Source organism: Symphalangus syndactylus, chromosome 3, assembly GCF_028878055.3.
Source record: "Symphalangus syndactylus isolate Jambi chromosome 3, NHGRI_mSymSyn1-v2.1_pri, whole genome shotgun sequence".
NCBI lineage: Eukaryota > Metazoa > Chordata > Mammalia > Primates > Hylobatidae > Symphalangus > Symphalangus syndactylus.
The window spans coordinates 92938832-92963043 of record NC_072425.2 but is presented as its reverse complement, the minus strand read 5'-3'; the positions used below and the strand labels follow the sequence as shown (position 1 = coordinate 92963043).

General features: G+C 35.3%; 1 protein-coding gene and 1 pseudogene across 1 annotated transcript; both read right to left on the bottom strand.

Moving 5' to 3' along the window:
- Nucleotides 1–395: 395 nt before the first annotated feature.
- Nucleotides 396–23559, bottom strand: AGR3 (anterior gradient 3, protein disulphide isomerase family member). The gene is made up of 8 exons (XM_055269969.1): nucleotides 23520–23559; nucleotides 19976–20111; nucleotides 15009–15072; nucleotides 3559–3611; nucleotides 2932–3008; nucleotides 2348–2411; nucleotides 1492–1575; nucleotides 396–615 (listed from the first exon to the last, which is right to left on the bottom strand). Exons 2-8 carry the CDS (start codon nucleotides 20082–20084, stop codon nucleotides 566–568), a joined length of 501 nt encoding a protein of 166 aa, XP_055125944.1. The 5' UTR covers nucleotides 20085–20111; nucleotides 23520–23559; the 3' UTR covers nucleotides 396–565.
- LOC129478363 (cell cycle checkpoint protein RAD17-like) lies at nucleotides 5198–7024 on the bottom strand (annotated as a pseudogene).
- Nucleotides 23560–24212: the final 653 nt, after the last annotated feature.

Sequence of the window (24212 nt, the reverse complement as noted above, 5' to 3'; positions counted from 1 at the left end):
ATCCACTTGTTTTGGTAACATGGAGATCATTTATGACCTGGATTAGCAGGTACGGTACAGTGGAGGAGACAGAATTAAAATTAGATTAGTTGGTGGTTAGACCAGGACAGTGGCTCAGGCCTATAATCTCAGCACTCTGGCAGGCCAAGGTTGGAGGATTGCTTGAGCCCAGGAGTTCAGGACCAGCCTGGGGAACATAGTGAGACTGCATCTCAAAAAAAAAAAATTTAGAAAATTAAAAATAAAATTAGATTAGTTGATGGAGTGAAGGAGAGGTGAAGAAACAGAGACAAACGGTATAGGCATCTCTTACTTAGGTCCTCCTGTCTCCACTATAACTCTTGGCAGGCTTTCTTTGCTACTGATGAAGCAGAAATAAAACTATATTGTCAGTCTCAGATTTAAAAAACATTTATTTTAATAAGACTATTGCAAACACATTAAAAAAACTAAATAGTAATATTACAAAATCTATATACTTGCACATTTAGTATTTGTCAATGTGCCAGAGGTTTTCTTCATGAAATTTGACTTCTCTGAAGTGAAGGCTTTTTTCCATCATCTCTTATAGCTCTGACTGAATAAGTCTTAATGCTTTCTTCATGTTTTCTATCACTGAAATAAGAGTTGATATATATTATGCTATTAATAAATGAAAGTACAAATGCTATGATCTATTAACTCTAGAACCTGAAATTGACCCATTTAAATTAATAGCTTTGGATATGGGAATTCGTCTATGACATTAAAGAATATGCTAAAAGTGTACATGTAAATTTAGGGATTAGACCATTGAGAGCTGGTTGATCAACTTTATCTTGAACAATTTCATCAGAGGGGTTTTGAGGAGTACCTCTTTTTTTAATGGATCACTTTGTATTAGTATTGCTAGATCTTATAGGCACAGTTGTCTTATTAAATATAGTTGATAATGAATGTTGTAAAAAATAGATTTGGCCAGGCATGGTAGGGCATGCTTGTAATCCCAGCATTTTGGGAGGCTGAGGTGGGAGGATCACTTGAGGCCAGGAGTTTGAGACCAGCCTGGGCAACATACCAAGACCCTGTCTTTACAAAAAAAAAAAAAAAGAATAAAAAAAGGATTAAAGTCCTAAGTAAGACTGTACCTCCTTGCTTACAGGCATTAAAGAAAGATGAAATGATTTTACTATCATTTGATGAAATCACACGAGATCTTTGATACTAGGAGAATGGACTGTCTCAAGTTTGTGTCATTTTAACGTGTACTATATTCTTTTTAGTGAGCTCAGAATTTAGTAATCATAAAATCCCTTAGACATCCCTGTTAAAATAGATTCTGAGGTACCCCCAAAATTCTGATTTTGGTGGGAGCTAGAAGTTGGCATTTAAACACCGCCACTAGCCTCAGTGACTGGTGTGTAGAAGCACTGATGTAGGGCATCATTGGCCCTTAACAAATAGTCAGGGGTCAGCTATGACCACTGTTTGAGATCATTTGTGAATACTTACATAGGGGTAAATCCCGAGGCTCATATGTGTACAATCTGTTCGAGTATCTTCCAGCTATATCAGCTCTAACTGTTAAAGAAGGGTCTGTCAAGAAAAAAACCAAGTCACGAAAGTATAATTTAGCATGCTCTTTTCTTTACTCTTGTAAAAATTTTATTATTATTTTATATTTGGGGGTTATGTGTACAAGTTTATTACATAGATATATTGTGTGATGCTGAAGTTTGGGCTTCAACTGAACCACCATCCAAATAGTGAACATAGTACCCAACAGTTAGTTTTTCATCCTTTGGCCCCCTCCCTCCTTCCCCGTTTTGGAGTTCCTATCGTCTATTGTTCCTCTCTTTATGTCCATGTGTAACCAGTGTTTAGCTCATATTTATATGTGTGAACATTCACTATTTGGTTTTCTGTTTCTGTGTTAATTTGCTTAGGATAATGGCCTCTGGCTACATCCATAAAATGTTCTTAAAATCATTTTTGTTTCTTAATCTAAAACAAATGTCAAGCCAATTTATAAGCAAAATTAGTTTTCATACATGTCGGTTCATGATGAATTAACCTGAATTCTCCTTTTAGTGTGTCATAGATCTCTGTCAATCTAGTCTGGGGCACTATATTGAAAGTACATTGGGATACAGATTTAACAGCATACATGCTTTGAAAAAATACTTAAAATTTTCAGATTACAGATATAGTGGATTTTGATTGTAGAACTAACAAGAGCTGATATTATTGGATTAGAAATGACTTATCTTTAAAAAGAATAGTACTTGAACTAGCATTTAAAAATAAAAGCAAGAATGCTGATTTTTACTAATTTTGTAGATCTGATGAAATGAGATCACATACATACCTACAAACATGATTCTAGGCACATATTGCCCATCAGGTGATAAATTCTTATCAGTGGTTTCATGCTAGCAGGAGAAGAAAAAAAAGAATGTTATTGGATTCATTTGTTTTTATAGTTTCAAGATGATTTTGTGTGACTGTCAGTAAATTCTATTTTGGCCTTTTATAATTCCATATAACTTTCTGTATTATCAACATTTAGCTCTTTGTGCTTTAAAAATAGAAAAAAAGGAGGCTGGGCACGGTGGCTCATGCCTGTAATCCCAGCACTTTGGGAGGCTGAGGCGGGTGGATCACCTGAGGTCAGGAGTTTGAGACCAGCCTAACCAACAAGGTGAAACCCCGTCTCTACTAAATACAAACATTAGCTGGGCATGATGGCAGGTGCCTGTAGTCCCAGCTACTTGGGAGGCTGAGACAGGAGAATTGCTTGAGCCAGGGACGCTGAGGTTGCTGTGAGCCCAGATTATGCCACTGCACTCCAGCCTGGGCGACAGAGCGAGACTCCGTCTAAAAAAAAAAAAAAAAGAAAAAGAATTTTCCATGACATTATAATATTAAGAAAACATCATAAAGTTTATGTACCATAAGGTTTAGCATGATGAACTTATTCTGAGCCATTTCTTGTATTTCTTCATTTTGGGCAAATACTTTCTTTAGTGCTGTAGGGGAAAACAAAATTGCCAGTTAGTTTTAAGGATCAAGAGACCTTTAATGTAACATAGCAAAATAAAGCCAATATTTAGCATTCGTTTGCATATATAACTCAGGTGTAAATATTAATAATTCATTGGCCTATTGCCACTTTGTCCCTCATTGGAAAGCAATGAGGGACAGTCCGTTCAAGGAGACATCAAAGGTTAATCACAGTGAAGACACTAGTTTTATAATTTTATGTAACTCATTGACTCATTGGTTAAGACAACAACTTTTTTTTCAGTGTTTCTACACCCTCTCAGCTCACCCTTTTCTTTTCTTGGGAAGAAGAGGAATATCTAATGCCCAAGGGAATATAATAGAAATATTCAGTAGATTGGTAACAATCATTGTGGTCTTTAAGCTCTTTAGTAAAATGATGGTACTCTGGCAGTTGTCTATTTGTTTTTAATGGGATTTGCTGAGCGCCTTCTTAGCTATTATTACCAGGTCACTTTTCCTATTTTATATTGGAAATATTATATATTATAATAAGATCTCAGGGGCTAAAATTACCTTGGGAGTATTGACAATCCTCCAGGTGATGAATAACCATTAATGGCTTCTTACTAAACAAAGAAAGGATGGAATTAAGTCAAATGATTAACTTTGGGTCAAAACATACAGTAGAGTTAGATTTAAAATTTTATTAGCTTCAATAAGACTTACAGTAGTAATCTCAGATTTACAAATCATAGCACTATAGTCAATAGCAGTGTTACTGTATTTGTGGCCCCAGAACTGATAGTATCAGTATCACTAGGTAACTTATTAGGAACTTAAATTCAAAGGCTCCATTCCAAAATTAGGAAAGGCTTCATTCCAAAATTAGCTGGGCATGGTGGCGTGAGCCTGTAGTCCCAGCTGCTCTGGAGGCTGAGACATGAGAATCACTTGAACCCAGGAAGCGAGGTTGCAGTGAGCCGAGATGGCGCCACTGCGCTCCAGCCTGGGTGACAGAGCGAGACTCTGTCTCAAAGAGACAAACAAACAAAAAACCAAAGGCTTCATCCCAGACCCATTTAATCAGAATCTCTGGGGTTGGGGTGGTTTCAGGAATCTGTAGCTTAACAAGCTTATTAGGTAATTCTTATGTACTCTATAGTGCAGTTAGAGAAAATCAATTCTGTATCCAGAGATAAAGGGATATTATGAACAATGTATTCATTTCCAATGAACACTTAGTATAAGATTTCAGGAAAGTCAAAGACTTTTAAATTTAGTTTTTTAAAAAGTTTTTACAAAAAAGCTGTTAATATTTGGCTATTTTCATATCCTTTGGTTCTTGCACATTGCAGAATGTACAAACAACCTGAGTGGGAGTTCTCTAATACATTTTTGGGGGGTCATTTTGATTTTAACCATAAAAAGTTAAAAAGATAAAAATTCTTCCTCCTGCTGGCTTTTGTAACTATGCTGTATTACTTTTTCTTATATTTTCTCCCAGAGGTTTTCAGGTCGTATAACTGAAAATCTATATGAATATGTTTATATATTGTATATACCCAGATGCGTGTTCACATTTATGTGTATGTATTTCTCTTTAAAAAACAAAAATACTAGCACACAAGTATCTACATTTTGCTTTTAAAATATAAATCTTAGATATGCCACTGTTCTTTTATATTATGTTCTATTATATATTTTACCTTATTAGTCTCCCCAAAGATGGATATTTAAATTGTTTCCAATCTCTTGTGTTTAGATTGTTCCAAAACATTTACATTTGTACATTTATTTGCTAAACATGCTGTTTTTTTAAGGCACACAATTTCTTTACACTCATAATTGCATCCTAAACTCTTGTATAGTTCATATTTACAACCCCCTATAAAGTTTTTGCATTCTGAATTAGTCCTTCACATTTTGATATTTGGCATAATGTTCAAACACACTTTATACACACTGACCTCTCCTTAAATCACTCGCAGATTTAATAAATCCTACAGAAAAACATTCAGAGATTATTTGAAGGCTTGATCTTCTATTTACTTCAAGGTGACAGAAGAGTTAGTTTCTCGTGATGAAATACTACAAGAACGGAGAATTAACAAACTGTTGTGTAATTCATCAGAGAACTATATTAACTCTGCTGAAGTACCACTGAATGAAACAATGAATCTGTGAAGTAGCAATCTGATTAGCAGGCTGGCTTCTATGTCCCATCACTCTCATAGTCTTCTATTATTACCTTTTCTTCCACATCTCCTTGGGCTGGAAAGGGCTGAGGCTGGCTGGCAGGCAGTTCACTGGCACTATTCTGACTCAGAGGAAGAGACCAGGTTTCCGGCTTTGTGTCCTGAGCGGGTTGACCCAGAGATTCCTCTGCAGAATGTCCTCCATTAAGCTGGGCTTCATTTCCGCTGTCAGGGTCTATCATTCCATGTTCCCTGTCAGTCAGGGCTTCCATTTTCAGTCTTCCAAAGTGTTGCTTCAGAGGGAGCCTTCCAATATCTTGGATAAAAGAAATCTGAGCTTGATTTCTCATTGGAATGGTTAGTAGGGCAAGGTATGGCAGTAGCTGAGTTTGGAGGCATAAAGCTCGTAGGCAGAAGTCAGGAAAAAGTGCTTTTGCTGCCAGGCAATTTTCCCAAAACTTTTTATTTATTAGAAACCACTGGGGTGTGTGCAACGGTCAAAAACTTGATTCTCCTCCTTGGCAATGAGCATATCCTCTGGCTTTGCTGGAATGTATCACACCTCTGGTAGCTGTAGATGTCCTGTATTTCCTGAGTAAAGAGCATGTATTCCAGTCACCACTGAGGATATCTGCAGAACTTAGAAATTCACTGGCTCTCACAATATCATCAATTTCCATGAAGAAATCCATGTAGTTTTGATGAAGATATAAATTAAATAAGTCTCCTGGCATGTGTGACATTTCTACTACCTCCTCAGGTTCAACAAGTATGTATCCCGTTCATATGCAGATAAATGAGAGGGCAACCGAGGTGAGTCTAATTCTGTTAAAGATGCTCTTTTACCATATAGAATTTTCCCCAAAGCTCGGAAAAGAAACAGAGAAACATCTTTGCCACCAATAGCTTGGACCTCTTGATTTTCAAAAACCCTATCAGTTTTTTTTCTTCGTTTTGATTTTGACAGCATAGCATTCGATTTTAAAGACATTCTTTTTTTCCTTGGCCATAAGTTGTTTTCTCCTTTTGAAGACGAAATCTGGAGGCTGTTTATTGCACTTCTCATATCACCAGAACATCCTTGACAGAGCACCTCTAGAGAAGTTTTGTCAGGGACAGTAATTTTTCCTCCATTCTTGTTAGCTTCTATAGTCACTATTTGATTAAGAAATTTCATCATAATTGTTGGTGCCACAGGATTGAAACTAATATTTGAGGTAGAACACTCTTCCTGATTTCTTTGGGAAACAAGAAACTTTGATTATTATCACCACTGAGACTGTCAGAGATTATAAATATAAGAGGATATTGACCAATCTTCACATACTTCCATAGAACTTCATGTAAAGTATGAGAATCCCGATAAACTGGTTAGGTAAATCTTCAACCAGAATTATCTTCTTATCAGTTCTCAGATGATCTCCACGCATTTGTAACTTGTTATACTTTGTTGCTCTTAGTAGAAACTCTTTGAAAACTGCTATCTGAGACTGATAGGGAAACATATGGAAGCTTGATTCAGTATGAAACATTTCCTTGAAATCATCTTTTTGGAAGTCTGGTAAAACTGGATTAATCCACTCTTGTACTTGAATACCATGCTCCTTTGATAGTGTTTTTTTTGGTCATTTTCTTTCCACATCCAGGAGGACCTGTTATTAATAAAATAGATTCATCCTGTTTTGGTTGCCTTTCTAAGACTTGAGTTTTTTACCAGGTTTCAACTTCTTCAATTTTCTTTTCATGCACAGCAAGTTCATGCTAAGTTTCTGGTTTATATTTATCTACCCATGGTTCATTTTCAGACAGGTAGTCTTTTGAATTTTCTAAACCATAAATCTGTTCTAAGGAAGACAGATTTCCTATTTTTCTAGCTGGAAACATCTTACCTTCTAATGTGGAAGACTCATTTTTTCTCTATGACTTCAGTTATTCACACCTAATGATGTGGCAGTAATAGTAGAGATGTCTCTACACTCTAGAAAATCATTGAATGATGGACCAATCCAGTCTGTTACCTTTGTGGAAGATACCTTTGGTCTAAGAAAAGTTTTTGACATTATAAGCTGTAATAGTTCCCATCCGTAGTATAGGACCTGTAATACATTAAACTATAATTCACCTCCTTAAAAAGCAGGTAACTGTCCCTGAAGATGCCAGGTCTCTGAAATGAGAGACCATGCTGTTTTTTTAAAAAATGATTTTGCACATAGGTGGGTATGTTTGTGAATACATTTCCAGAAGTAGAATTTCTGGGTCAAAGAGTGTGTGCATTTATAATTCTGATATATATTCTCCATAGAAGCTGTACCAGTTCATACTCTCTCTGGTAGTGTGAGCAGTAATTGTTTTCGCTATTCTCACTAAAGCTGGTTATTAGTTTAAATTTTTTTTTCTCCAACAGGTGAAAAGAGGGAAACGAATGTGGTTTGTCTTTCTTATAAAAAATAGTCAACCTTATATGTTTGAGTTATTTTTCTATTCTGTGAACTTTCATATTCTTTGCTCACTTTTTTCTGTTGACTTGTTGACCTTTTTCTTATTAATATATGAGTATGTTGTATATTAGAGAAAGTCACCCTTGTAATATGTGCTGCAGTTTTCCATTTAACAGAATATTTTTCCTTTGTTTACTGTAAGCTTTTGGTTATACAGAAAATTCCATGTAATTGAAAATATTAGTAATTTCTTTTTAGACTTTTTCTTTTATCTTCTCCTTTTCTTTGTTTGGCTATGCTCAAGCCTAGCAGACAGCACTAGCACGAGGCCAGGGGAGCATCTAGAGGACTCAAATTAGAGGCTTTACTTTTATACCCCAGGTATCTTTCTTGCCTCACTATAATCTTGGTTCTCCCCTATTCCAAGCATTTAAAGAAATAAAATTTTGCAGTAGTATCTTCTAGCACCTTAATGATTTAATTTTCATAATTATATCTTTCTAATTTATTTTTGCATAAATGTGAGATATGGATGCAAATTTATTTGTTTTCCCCAGATGGCGATCAACTTCTGATACTAATTATTACATAACGTGTCTCCCCTATTCCTGATTTAAAATACCACTTTCTGTATTAAAAAATTCCTGTAGTATCTATTTATCTAGGGAGTTTGTCAACAACCTATCAATAATTGATTTACTTATTTGACAAGTAAAAGTTGCATATATTGTGTACAGTATGCTGTTTTGATATATGTATATATTGTGCAGTGGCTAAATCAAGCTATTTGACATATTCACCACCTCACATACTTACTTTTTGTGGTGAGAATATTTAAAATTTACTCTCAGCAATTTTCATGTATAAAATATATTATTAACTATTATTCCCACAATGTACAACAGATCTCTTCAATTTATTTCACTTAACTGAAATGTGTGTCCTTTGAGCAAGAACTCCCCATCCTCACCCCCAGACTCTAGTAACCACCATTTTCCTTTGTTTCTATAAGTTTGACTTTTTTAGATTACACATGTGAGATTATGTGACATTTGTCTTACTGTATCTGGCTTGTTTCACTCACCATAATGTTCTCCAGGTTCTTCTATGTTGTTGACAGCGAACATGGGAGTGCAGATATCTCTTAGACATGCCGATTTTATCTTTTCGATATATGCCCAGCAGGGAATTGCTGGATCATATGGTAGTTCTATTTTTAATTTTTTGAGTACTCTCCATACATTATGCTTTCCATAATGGCTGTACTAATTTACATTCCCACCAACAGTGTAAAAGGGTTCTCTTTTCTCCACATTCTTGCCAACACTTGCTATTATTCATCTTTTTGATAATAGCCTTTCTAAAAGGAGTGAGGTAGTATTTCACTGTGGTATTAATTTGCATTTCCCTAATGATTAGTGATGTTAAGTATTGTTTTCATCTACCTGTTGGCCCTTTGTATGTCTTTTTTTTTTTGTTTTTGAGATAGAGTTTCACTCTTGTTGCCCAGGCTGGAGTGCAATGGTGCGATCTCAGCTCACCACAACCTCCGCCTCCCAGGTTCAAGCGATTCTCCTGCCTTAGACTCCCGAGTAGCTGGGATTACAGGCATGCACCACTACACCTGGTTAATTTTGTATTTTTAGTAGAGATGGGGTTTCTCCATGTTGGTCAGGCTAGTCTCGAACTCCTGACCTCAAGTCAGGCCTTGGCCTCCCAAAGTGCTGGGATTATAGGTATGAGCCACTGTGCCCAGCCTGTATGTCTTCTTTTAAGAAATGTCTATTTAGGTCTTTTGTCCATTTTTAAAACACAAATTCCATGTTTGTTTTGTTACTGAGTTGAGTTCCTTGCATATTTGCCTCTCTTCAGATGTGCGGCTTTCATGTATTGTCTTCTGTTGGTCATTTCTTCACTCTGTTATTGTCTGCTTTGCTGTACAGAAGCTTTTTAGTTTGATGCAATCTCACTTGTCTATTTTCGCTTTTGTTACTCATGTTTTTGCGGTCATATGAAAAAAAAAATCATTGCCCAGACTAATGTCTGGGTATGTAGAATGATTTTTAAATACTGCTTTAATTTTAAGTGGATTGTGAGCATCAAAGGAGATAGGCTCTTTGGATAGCTATTCAGGATTTCCTTCACTTCAATGGCTGAAGAGTGTTTTATTGTGTACATATACCATATTTTATGAATTCATCTGTTGATGGTCAGAAAAGATACTTGATATAATTTCAGTCTTCTTAAATTTGTTAGACTTGTTTTGTGTATCATGTGATCTGTTCTAAAAAATAATCCCTACGCTATGAGAAGTATCTTCTCTTGCAGTTTGATTAAGTGCTCTGTATATGTTTGTTGGGTCCATTTGGTCTAAAGTGTAGTTCAAGTCCAACGTTTTCCTTATTGACTTTTTGGATGATCTGTTCATTGTTGAAAGTGGGGTATTGAAGTCCCTTACTATTATTGTGTTGTAATCTATTCCTCTTTTCAGATTTATTAATATCTGCTTTATGTATTTAGGTACTGTGATGTTGGATGAACATATATTTATAATTGTTATACCTTCTTGGTAAATTAATCTCTGTGTTATTATATAATGACCTTCTTTGCTTCTGTTTACATTTTTTGATTTAAAGTCTGTTTTATCTGATATAAGTGTAGCTACTTTTTTTTGTTTTGTTTCCATTTATATAGGATATACTTTTTGATCCTTTCAATTGCAGTTAATAAACATCCTTCAAGGTGAAGTGAGGCCCGGCATGGTGGCTGACGCCTGTAATCCCAGCACTTTGGGAGGCCAAGGTGGGAGGATTGCTTGAGCTTAGAGTTTGAGACTAGACTGGGCAACATGATGAACATGTTTGGCAACATGTCTCTACCAAAAGTACAAAAATTGGCCCATGTGGTGGCACACATTTGTAGTCCCAGCCACTTGAAAGGCTGAGGCAGGAGGATCGCTTGGGCCTATAGTTGGGTCTTGTAAGTTTTTTTTTTTTTTGCAGGGGGCAGGGGGAACCTGTTTTTTAACCCATTGAGTCACTCCATGTCTTTTGATTGGAGGTCCAAATCCATTTACATTCAAAGTTTTATTTCTATACTTTTATTATATTTTATGTATTTACAAGTAACTTACTGTTTATTATTGCTTTGTAAAATGTTTAATAATGATAAAGGCCTAATCCCTATTGCTCTCTTTTCAGAATGTTCCTAACTATCCTAACTACTCGTGTCTATTTTTTCATTTCAATTTTAGAATTATCTTTTTAAAAAATCTTATCACCGGCCGGGCGCGGTGGTTCACGCTTGTAATCCCAGCACTTTGGGAGGCCAAGGCGGGTGGATCACGAGGTCAGGAGATCGAGACCACGGTGAAACCCCGTCTCTACTAAAAATACAAAAAATTAGCCGGGCGTGGTGGCGGGTGCCTGTAGTCCCAGCTACTCAGAGAGGCTGAGGCAGGAGAATGGTGTGAACCTGGGAGGCGGAGCTTGCAGTGAGCCGAGATTGAGCCACTGCACTCCAGCCTGGGCGACAGAGCGAGACTCTGTCTCAAAAAAAAAAAAAAAAAAAAAAAAATCTTATCACAATTTATTGTGATCATCTTAAAAAGTTTTTTAAGTATAGAGAGAATTGGCATTTTTATGATGTTAAAGTCTTTCTATCCAAGAATATAATAAGCACTGCCATTGTTTTGGAAATTTCTTTTTTCTTTTCAGTGTATTTAGGTTCATATAGATTTTGCACATCTGTCAAGTTTATTCTGGGTTATTTTCTTTTTTGTCATTGTAAATGAGGTATTTTACAAGTTTTTTTGGATGTGTTTTTCTATATATAAATGCAGTCAATTTTTAAATATCAATTCTCATCTAATTCAACAGAATTTTTGTTATTCTGAATATTTAAATTTTTTAGTTTTTCACATATATAAATTATCATTTGCAAATAAAGATATTTTAACTTTTCCTTTGTACATTTTCTTTTTCCTCCTATAATTGCATTAGTTAGTACCTCTAGAAAAATGTTAGTAATTGTTGTGTTTGTAGATACACTTGTCTTATCCACACTTTAATGGGACACTTCTATTTGTTTTCCCAGTAAGCATGATGTTGGTTTTTTGTTGTTGTTGCTACTGCTGGAATGCTATTGTTGGGATTAATTTAAATAAATTAATATTGTCAAATACAAAGTCTTAAAAATTCAAATATAGATGTTTTATTGTATTAATGCATTTTCAGAATTGATGGAGATGAGACATACTTGTATGAATTGTCTCCTTATAAATATTAAATTATTTTAATTAGCACATTTCTTAATCCTAAACCACCCTGGCATTCCCAGACTAAACCTCAATTTATCAGCGTATATTTTTTAAATGTTCTGCTGGTGCTCCTTACTAATATGTTGTTTGTTTGTTACAATGATATTTGGAAGTAAGATTCTTCTGTAGACTTCTTTCTTTTCTAATACTTGTCCAATATTGAAACAATAGTCAATTTGGAATCTTTATTCATCTTTAAAGAGTATTTCCATAGAATGTTCTTTAGATATTTCATTAATTCTTGGGGAGCTTTTAATAATATGTTTCTCAGCTTCATTCCCAAAAACTTAGTAGGTCTTTAAGAATAAAAATGGTATCATACTTGGTCATTGAGCCTAGAACAGTGTCTGGCACATAGCAGTGGACATTCAAGGAATACTTGACTGATTGATTATAAATTTGGATTTTTTAAAAAGCTACTCAAATTGCTCTGATATTCAAACAGGCAGGCCTTAGAACTGCTGCCCTAAACCAGTTTTCTGTCTAAGCTTGTATAATGCCTAATAAGTAATACTACTTTGTTTATACAACATACTTAAAAGCTTGATTGAGTAATAAAGACATTAATACAGAGGTATTTAGAGCTTTTGTTTATAAAATGCATTCTAATAGCAACTATTAGTCCCTTTGGCATACAATAGCAGAGCAAATACTTGTGGCATCCTTTTGAAAACTAAAATGCTTTTTTTGATTCATCTATGAGGTATCTATATGATCTGTTAAAATTAATGGAAAGTGGGAGGATACAAAATCAACATGCAAAACCAGTAGCATTTCTACATAACAATAACGAACTAGCTGAAAAAAAGAAACAAGAAAGCAATGCTATTTACAGTAACCACAAAAAGGCCAGGTGTGGTGGCTAACGCCTGTAATCCCAGCACTTTGGGAGGTTGAGGTGGGTGGATCACCTGAGATCACAAGTTCGAGACCAGCCTGGCCAACATGGTGAAACACTGTTTCTACTAATAATAAAAAATTAGCTGGGCATGGTGGCATGTGCCTGTAATCCCAGCTACTCAGGAGGCTGAGGCAGGAGAATCACTGGAACCTGGGAGGCGGAGGTTGCAGCGAGCTGAGATTGCGCCACTGTACTCCAGCCTGGCGACCGAGTGAGACTCCATCTCAAAAAAACAACAAACAAAAACCACACACACACACACACACACACACACACAAACCTAGGAATATATTAACCAAGGAGGTGAAAGATCCCTACAATAAAAACTATAAAACATTGATGAAAGAAATTGAAGAGAACACCAAAAAATGGAAAGACATCCCATGCCATGGATTGGAAGAATGAATTTTGCTAAGTGACCATACTACCGAAAGCAATCTACAGATTCAATGCAATCTCTATCAAAATACCAATGATATTTTTCACAGAAACAGAAATAAAAAATCTTAAAATTTGTATAGAACCACAACAGACTCCAAATAGTTCAAAGCAATACTGAATGAAAAGGACAAAACTGCAGGCATCATACTACTTCAAAATATACTGCAAAGCTATAGTAAACAAAACAGCATGGTATTGGTATAAAAACAGACACCTAGACCAATGGAATAGAATAGAGAACCCAGAAATAAATCCACATATTTAAAGTCAGCTGATTTTTGCCAAAGGTGGCAAGAACATGCATTGGGGAAAGGATACCCTCTTCAATAAATGGTGTAGGAAAACCTGGATATCCATATGTAGAAGAATGAAACTAGACTCCTATCTCTCACCATATGCAAAAATAAATTGAAAATGGACTAAAGACTTGAATGTAAGACCCCAAACTATAACACTCCTAGAAGAAAATATAAGGGAAGCCCTTCAGGACATTGTTCCCGGCAAAATATGTATGGGTAAGACTTCAAAAGCACAGGCAACAAAAACAAAAATAGACAAATGGGACTATATCACCTGAGAAGCATCCAAACAGCAAAGGAAACAAAAGAATAAGGGGATAACCTGTAGAATAGGAAAAATTATTTGCAAAGTATTCATTCGACAAGGGCCTTATATCTAGAATATACAAGGAACTCAAACAACTCAACAACAAAAAACCCCAAATGATTTGATTTTAAAATGGGCAAAAGATCTGAATAGACATTTCTCAAAAGAAGACACAAAAATGGCCAAGGATATGAAGGAATTCTCAGCATCTCTAATCATCAGGGAAAGGCAGATCAAAACCACAGTGAGATATTATCCCACCATAGTTAGAACTGATATTATCAAAAAGATAAAAAATAACAAATGCTGGTGAGGATGCAGAGAAGAGGGAATTCTTATACACTGTTGGTAGGAATGTAAATTAGTACAGCCATTATGCAAACATATAGAGGATTCTCAACTAAAAATATAACTACCATATGATCCAGCTTTCCTACTACTGAGTATTTATTTTAAAAATCAGTGTATCAAAGAGATATCTGCATCTCCATATTTATGGAATCACTATTCACGATAGCCAAGATATAGAATCAACCTAAATGTCCATCAATGGATGGATGGATAAAGAAAAAGTGTTATATATTCACAGTGGACTATTACCTAGCCATAAAAATAATGAAATGCTGTCATTCACAGCAGCATGAATGAGCCTGGAGGATGTGGTAAGTGAAACAAGTCAGATATAGAAAGATAAATACCACAAATTCTGACTCATACAGGGTAGCTTAAAAAAAGGTTGTACTAATAGAAGTAGAGAGTAGAACTCTGGTTATTAGAAGCTGGGAAGGGTTCAGAGATGGAAGGATAAGCAGAGGTTGACTAATAGATGCAAAAATACAGCTAGATAGGAGGAATAATTTCGAGTAGTATTCTACAGCACTATAGGGTACATACAGTTAACAATAGTTTATTGTATATTTTTAAAAAGCTAGTAGAGAGGATTTTGAGTGTTCTCACCAGAAAGAAATGATATGTTTGAGGAGATGCATATGCTAATTACACTGATTTGATCACTACACATTATGTACATGTATCAGCATATCACTCTATATTCTGTAAGTATGTACAATTATTATGAGTCTACTACATATAAAAGGAAAAAAATGAGCTAAGAGGCATGTTACCTTTTTTGAGCATAAAAGAGACCTTCTTCATAAGTTTGTACCCAAGTGATGTCATCTCCCCATCCTGAAATAGAAGAGAGAAATCAATGCAGTAACCCACAACTAGAGAAGCGCTCTGAAATGGGTATCTATTAATCACATATCTACCTACAAATATTTAACTAAGCCATCAAGCTGTTGGCTGACATATGGTGCAGAGGACACACAATTTTCACAAGATATGGAGGTGATTTCCCTTTAGATTGCAGTACTGAGGTTTTGCTACTGCATTTCAAACCTCAAGGCCCATGGCCTTGAACCCAGTAAGTGCTTAATACATGTTATGATTAGAGCTGATTGAAAGGACATCTTTGGATAATGTAAAAGCTGTGGCTTTAGGAATGTTTGGAAAGTAACAGTTCATCTTTGCATACTTTGTAATATTATTAGGAATCCTGTGGGCTGTACTCTACAACGTCCTCCTATTTTGGGTCCCAGGAGATGTTGACCTCTTCTAAATCAGTATACATTGTGAAATAAGGGAATTCCAAGTTTTGCTTTGAATTGACATGGAAAAAATTCTTGTGTGGGAATTTCATGGCCGAGAGACATAATAAAACACATGTGTTTTGGAAACACCCAAAATAATGGAGAGAAAAAATAGAAAGCAATGAATATAGAGAGAACGCATTAGCCTTAAAGAAATGGTATGAGTAGTTGGGAATGTTTATTAGCAATTAAAGAATAAGATCATCAAGGAGAAGAATGTGCAGAACCTCCAAAAACATTACTGAGTATTTTCAGGAAGTGTCTCAGTCTACGAATGAGAGAGATTGAATGAATGTGAAAATTAGCAATATTTGGAAGTCAATTTGGGCCTAGATTTTCTTGTACGTTTCAAATGTTGTCAGACCACAGTTTCTGGCTTTAATATCATGGTAAATATGATAATAATTTGATAAATATGATTCCATGATTTTTGCTTGTTTTTCATGTTTGTTTTCTGGCGACAGCTTTATTGAAATAAAATTCATATACCAATACAATTCACCTATTGAAAATATATACTTTTGGCCAGGCATGGTGGCTCATGACTGTAATCCCAGCACTTTGTGAGACTGAGGCGGGTGGATCATTTGAGATCAGGAGTTCAAGACCAGCCTGGTCAATATGGTGTAACCCCGTCTCTACTAAAAATACAAAAATTAGCTGAGTGTGGTGGCATGTGCCTGTAGTCCCAGCTACTCAGGAGGCTGAGGCAGGAGAATCGCTTGAACCTGGGGGTGGATGTTGCAGTGAGCCAAGATCGCGCCACTGCACTCCACCAGCCTGGGTAACAGAGCAAGACTCCATCTCAAAAAAAAAAAAAAAAAAAAAAAAAGAAAATGTATACTTTTTTCAGCATATCCACGAAATTGTACAACCATCATCATATCAATTTTAGAACATTTTCATCTCCTCAAAAAGAAACCCTATACCATTTAGCTATCACCTGCTCCCCATTTTCTTCAACTGCCACAGCCCTAAGAAACCCCAATCTACTTTCTGTCTCTATAGATTTGCTTATGCTTGACATTTCATATAAATGAAATCGTGCAATATGTAGGCTTTTGTGACTAGATTTTTTCACTCAGCATGACCTTTTTAAGGTTCATCCTTACAGTGAAATGTATTATTATTTAATTCATTTTTTATGGTCAAATATTATTCCATTGTATGAATATACCATATTTTATTTATCTGTTCATCAGTTAATGGATATTTGGGTTGTTTCTACTCTTTGTCTTTTACGAATAATGCCGCTATGAACATACGTGTACAAGTTTTTGAGTGGTATATATTTTCATTTATCTTGGGTATATACCTAGGAGCAGAACTGCTGATCCAATGGTAACTCTATATTTATATTTTTGAGGAGCTGCTGGGATATTTTCTAAAGTAGCTGCATCATTTTATATACTCACCAGCAACATTTTTGTTTTTTGTTTTTTTTTTTTGCCTGATTTAAAATGTTAACATGGAAAAACATCTCTTGTTAGTTTAATGCCACATCTTAACAGGAACTCTTGCTCTCTGTAATAATCCTGAAAGATTCTCTTTCCAACTTTGGTTGCACACATGCAATATCTATACACCACATTTTACGTTAAGTAAAAGTTATTCTAAAACAGCTAGTGAGACTAGGCCTCTGCTTAATTTTCCCTCTTCTGTTGCAAATATCATTCAATGCTGGAGCATTAGCAGTGGGGAAAATTTCTATTCTCTGCTCCTGCTCAATTTAGTTCCACAAACAGTAAAGGAACATCTGCTGCATAACTTACTCCACAAAGCAGTGGGAATACAAACATAGAGCAATATAATCTCTATTCTCAACAAATTGTCCATAGCTCTGTAGGAAAGCCATACTGCATTGTAATGATTTTTTTATATACTCTGTTATAATCACAATAGGTCAAAGCTGGTACACAGTTTAAATGCACTTCATGGCTTCTGCTCATTACTCTAATTCTAGCCCTATCTCTATCTCTGGCTATATTTTCTTGTCTTTTGAGATTTTATTCATTTATCTAACATATATTAAGTATTTACTATCTGCCAATCACTGGACTAGGTACTCAGCAATTCTGATTCAAAGGAAGCTGGATTTTTTTTGGATCACTCTATGTGTGTGTATTTTTTTCTCCCTGAACCTTCTACTACCTTTTTCTCATTAATCTTCCTTTTCTCCTTACTACCTTCTCTACTTAACTGGTGCTTTCCTGTGATCTAAGGGGCTCCATATGCTACACTTTATACTGTATCCAGACTCCTCCCACTCACCCCTACCTTTAATCTTCATTCATTCTGAGCCTCATTCTCTCCATTGTCTCCCATGTAGCAATAGATGGTAAAAGACTTTGCCAAATATAAACCAATTCTCAATAATGGTGTTCTCAGCTAATATCAGTCATCTTGTGTGTTAAATTGGTTTCTTATCAATTGAAATAACAGAACCTTTAAGTTGTTTAAAATAGGGCATACAAATGTAATATATTTTTCAAAACATTCAACAAGAGTTTTAAATAAACATTTACAAGTTAGCACACAGAATATTGATGCCTTGAGGTATAGTTATCACAGTGCTGCTTAATGCAGACCTGGAAAATCTTTAAGGGCAATAACTAGTTTAGTCTTTGTCACTTTAAGGCTACTGAGCTCATTGTTTTACAACAATTAGGCTTATATATATAGAGAGAGTTATGTTTAGGAAAATATTTCAACTTTTTCATTCCTTTCTTTTGCAAAAATATATTGACTTTCTGTATATATAGTTTGTGTGTTTGCTAAACTGAAGTAGAGTTAATTAGCTTAGGTAAACATTGATGAGCACTTGGCTGGCACTCAATACATCTGTTAAGAAATGAGTGTACTTGGGAAGCAAGTCAATGTTTTAGAATTTGAAATTATATATTTATATTATAGCATATATTTATATATAATTTATTATAATATAACATAAATGTATACTATAATATATATCATATATAATATATAATTTGTTATAATTATATATATAACACATATATCACATATATAACATATATATCACATATATAACATATATATTACATATCTATAACATATATATTACATATCTATAACATATATATTACATCTCTATAACATATATATTACATCTCTATTACATATATATTACATCTCTATAACATATATATTACATCTCTATAACATATATATAACTATATAACATATATATTACATATATATAACATATATATTACATATATATAACATATATAGCATATATATTACATATATATATATAATATATATATCAGAGGTAGGAACAGGATTATTTGTTCCCACATGGTTATTCAAAACTAGCAGTATTACTACAAGGCACTTGACCACTATTTGCAGTGGTAATGTGAATGGAGCAAACAAATGGTCAAGTACTTGGTGGTAATACTGCTAATTTTGAATAGCTATGTGGGGACAAATAATTCTGTTCCTACTTCTGTTACTTAGAGATATAGGAACTAACTTTGAGAATATTTTCTTGGCCGGGCGCAGTGGCTCACGCCTGTAATCCCAGCACTTTGGGAGGCCAAGGCGGGCGGATCACAAGGTCAGGAGATCGAGACCATCATGGCTAATATGGTGAAACCCCGTCTCTACTAAAACTACAAAAAATTAGCCAGGCATGGTGTCGGGCACCTGTGGTCCCAGCTACTCAGGAGGCTGAGGCAGGAGAATGGCGTGAACCTGGGAGGCAGAGCTTGCAGTGAGCCAAGATCGTGCCACTGCACTCCAGCCTGGGTGACAGAGCAAGACTCTGTCTCAAAAAAAAAAAAAAAAAAGAATTTTTTTTATAAAGTGTTTCTTTACACATAAATATATATTTGTTTCTTAGGCCAAAGTAAAACAATAAGTACAAAAAGAAATGTTTTCTAAACATGTAGCCAATGGTAATCCTTGATTATGTCTAAAACCACTGTCTTCCAGAGTCAATATAGCAAAGACTTAGTTACCCCGAATTCTCAGGGTTTGGGGTATAGTATAATTTTCTGGGAAGGCTTATATAAAATCATTCCAAATTTTTTTTTTGGAGGACTGGGAAATAGAGGACTGGGAATTTGAGCAAATTTTGAGGAATCTTAAATTGCTATTAGGACACCAATATGACATAGCAATCAATCATTATTTTCTAGGACTCTGGTTACCAAAGTTATAGACAGCAAGCCAATTCTCCATTATTTTGGCAAAAGATAATGCAAATTTATGTTATTGTTTGCTAATTGATTTGATTCACTGCCTAAAATAAACTGATTCCTTCTGTTTTTGAAAATCCATTTTGAAGTCACACACAACAAAAATCATTCAGTAAGTTGAATTTGCTTTATAATTAGACTATGAGTGAAGACACCAGATATTTTAAAAAGCAATCCAAATGACTGAGTTTAGAAAATAAAATGAGATTACAGCACCTCTTGAGAGTGTCTGAGGAGGCCTCTTTTCCTTTTTTATTGCAATGGCAAGGTTGGAAGAAACTGTGATGAGTAAGAGGCAGAGACCCAAAGCTGAGTGTAGCATCATGTCTTCTAGAGAATCTCTCAGCAGAAGCTAGATGACAGAAAGGAATTCTCAGAATCCAGTGAGTTACTTCAAGCTATTATTAGAAGATATTTGCTAAGAGTTGGACCAATACTGTGATGACAAACTGTTCTGCTTTTTTGGTTTGACATGGTTTAACCAACCACATAGAACTTCCATTCACGTTTTATTTTTAAAATACTTAATCAACTCAATACATGCTCAGCTGGTGAGAAGTCATGTTCTGACCTCCAGGGCATAGTGCTGTATAATTAAAAGAGAGCTGGATCAGGGCACACAAAGCCTGCTTCTGAACCGCCCTGTAGTGTTCACAGCAACAAGATGAAACTCAAATAGGATTATGTTTTTTAATGTCTTGTAAACTATGAAGTGACTTTTAGCATGCAGAAATATTCTTTGCCTTTTGATTCTCCTTCATCTAATAAATAGGTCAGAACATTTTAACTCTATACTAAGATAAGATTATACATGAATAAATATTGCTTAAAATAGAAATCAGAGGAAAAATAGAATATGGAGGATTCTTGTCCTTCAGTTCCTTTATAGTTTCTTGACTTTCTCATCCTTCCAACAATTACTCAGACTTTTGCCCTTCAGTTTATGATACAGCTCTTTATAAAAATCAAGTACTGTCATATTACTATAAATTAGACATATGTATAGAAAAGAGTAGATGTGTCATGATTACATTCTCTCCTGGTTAGCTAGAATTCAAACTGATTCTTAACTCAATGTGCGTCTTTTGTACTTTGCACGTTAAGATAAAAACTAAAGTCCAAAGTTGGGCCTGATCTGGTCATAAACCACTTGATAAATATATTACAGAAAGTCTTTAATACTTGTGAGATGTTTAGTTACAGCATTAGCATGTAAAACTCATTTGAAAATGGTTGGCGCATGCAGTTTTGAAACTTTACCTCAAAATATAAAATAAATATACAGACATCCTTCACATTGATTTAAAGTTCCTTTAAGATGTCTTTCCTATTGACTTACATTATTTAGTATTGAATTCGTCACCAAAATAGTAAAATTCCTTAGCCAAAATGGCTAGTGACTGATTCTTTAGTGATTCTGTTCAAACAAAGATGTTGCTGTATTTTATTGTAGTAGGTACTGTGGAAAATGAAAAATAAGACACAATGTTTTGGCATTAGTAAAACATTTGGCAATTTTAATCACCTAGTTATTGTAAAATAGCAACCGCAGTCGTAGAGGAGAACAACAATTTGGTGGTAAAGAAGTTTACAGATTCTAGATTTCTCCAGACATTTCCTCATTCCTCCCATTATACTAGTTTCCCCTTCCCAGTGGTGTATCTATTACAGCCCCTCTGTGGACTGAAAATCGTTACCACTCCAGGTTAACCTTAATTTATTTTCCTCCCTAATCCCCAGTAGTCCCTCCCTCCTTTCCTTCTCCTTCCCCTTCCTTCCTTCCTTCCCCTTCCGCTTCCCCTTCCGCTTCCCCTTCCGCTTCCCCTTCCTTCCTTCCCCTTCCCCCTTCCTTCCTTCCCTTTCCCCTTCCTTCTGTCCCCTTCCGCTTCCTTCCTTCCTTCCTTTTTTCCTTCCTCTTTCTTTCTTTTCTTTTCCTCTCTCTCTTTCTGTCTCCTTTCTTTCTTTCTTTCTTTTTTTTTTTTTTGACAGAGTTTTGCTCTTGTCACCTAGGTTGGAGTGCAGTGGCGCCATCTCCACTCACTGCAACCTCCGCCTCCCGGGTTCAAGCAATTCTCCTGCCTCAGCTTCCCAAGTACCTGGGACTACAGGTACCCGCCATCATGCCTGGCTAATTTTTGTATTTTTAGTAGAGATGGGGTTTCACCATGTTGGCCAGGCTGATCTCAAACTCCTGACCTCAAATGATCCACCTGCTTTGGCCTCCCAAAGTGCTGGGATTACAAAGGTGAGCTACGTCGCCCGGCCTCCTTTCCTCTCCCCTCCTTTCCCCTTCCCTTTCTCCTCCCCTTTCTCCTCCTTTCCCCTCCTCTCCCCTCTTCTTTCCCCTCCTCTCCCCTCCTCTTTCCCCTCCTTTCCCCTCCTCTTTCCCCTCTTCTTTCCCCTCCTTTCCCCTCCCCTCCTCTCCTGTCCTTTCTTTCCAGGCATATAAAAACCCTGTTAAACAATTATCATGATGCCCGATAAGAATTTCAGTTTAAGTTCTCATAACTTATTAAACCATAAAACATTTCAGAATGTCATCTTATACCTTAAGGCCTTGGTCATCTTATACTTTAAAGACTGAAACAAAAAAAGGGTGGATTTTAGTAAAGGACAGGGACAGTTGACTCTGGAACATGAAGCCCAACCCAGGGAAGGCAGCCTTCGTTAGACAGGTTGGGAGTTGCAGTGGAGGAACTGAAGCAACCATCTAGGACAGGATCTTAACCTGGATCCAGCAGGCTTCTAGAAGGCCTGTGGATGAGCTAGAGAAGGCTCAAAACCCCTGGAAATTGTGTGCAAAATTTTATCTGCCTCTGTTCTTTTCCATGCGAATAGGGTCCAAAACTTCATTAAAATTCTTCCAGGGATCTTGGATATAAAGAAGAGTTAAGAAAAGTCAATCTGGAGGAATCTTTAGAAAGATTTTTCTATGTTAGGTACAGAGACAAGCAGGTGGAATCTGCATTTTAAAAAAGAAAAAGCATAGCTTCATCATTCTTGCTATTTTAAAGCTGCCAAGCTTAGAGTTAAGTGGGAGCCATTTTTTCTTTAAAATTTCAAGTATTTATGTATTATTGTCAAATACTTTCTAATTAAAAAATAAAAATCTTGGTTTTCTGGTTTTACACTGATAAATTATAAAATAGATATTAAATATATTCTGTGACAAAGCAGTACAACTTGTACATTGTAGATTTTGAATAAATAATGCTTTCCTTGGTAAAATATAGTGTAAACTGCTGAGGGTCCTTTAGTATCAGTTGCAAGGTTAAGCTACTCGGGGCAACACAGATAAATATGGCATGGTTACAGGCCTACAGCAGCTTAAAATGCATTTGGGAGGCACATAACCATGTGTCAGCAATTAGATTGTATAAACATTGGTCAATTAGCATTTTCTGACACTAGTATTTCATTTTTCAAAAGTAATTTAACATAAGTAACGATACTATAAGTTCCTATATTTTAAAATAAAACAAGACTTAATATAAAGAAGAGCTATTATTACTCGTAGAATACCTTTTAAAGAGTCGTTTTTGTGCTTGATGTCAATTTATTCTAATACCATTAGTATAAATAGAGATAAAACTCTGAAACCAGCAAAGGAAATCCAGTTCAGTAAAAGAAGAAAAATAAAAATTCATTTTACTTTCCTACCCTTTACTGAAAGCTTCACTTTTAAATAGCAAAAGGTGATTATTTAAATATAGCAAAGCTTGACCACTGATTAAGTAATCTGGAAACTTTGCTTGCTTACCTGACTTGGCCAGTGCTCTTGTTGGAAATGTATTCTGGATGTTTCTGGTTAAAAATGGGTGTGGATTTATAGACACACGCACACACCTGACCTACAACCTCACCTGCATAGAAACAAGAGCATAGTTACCGGAAAACAAACTTAGAAAAATAGGCTGGTCTGAAAAACTCTGTACTTCTTTCCAGTTCTCATGCTTCTCACACTAAAAAAGCTCTTTTCTTTTTCTGTAAATTAAGATTGAATGTCCTCATAAAATAAGGTCAAATACCATCTTTGTGTTTCTTTCTCTTTTACCTTTTATTTCCCAAGGTAATTTAATGTTTGGCTGAAGTTCAGCACAAAAAAAAAAAAGAAGAAAGAAACTGGAATGAATTTAAGAACTGTGTGCATGCCATTGTTCAAATAGAAATTCCTAAGGGTTACTCTGTTTACAGGAATATAATTAACAGCTAAAGAGATTGGGTCCTTTTTTTTTTTTTTTGAGACAGAAGGAAATAAAAATTCTGTTTTAAAATTGGACATTTTCATAATTTGATTATTCTTTATAATTTTTCTATAAAAGCTTTACTGCGCAAAAAAATTAGAAAAATAGGCAATTAGATAAGTTTAAATTTATCAATAGATACTGTTTAATTAATTGAAAGTAATTATTTAATTACTGTTAAAATAACGTAGGGCAGGGTGTCATCAAAT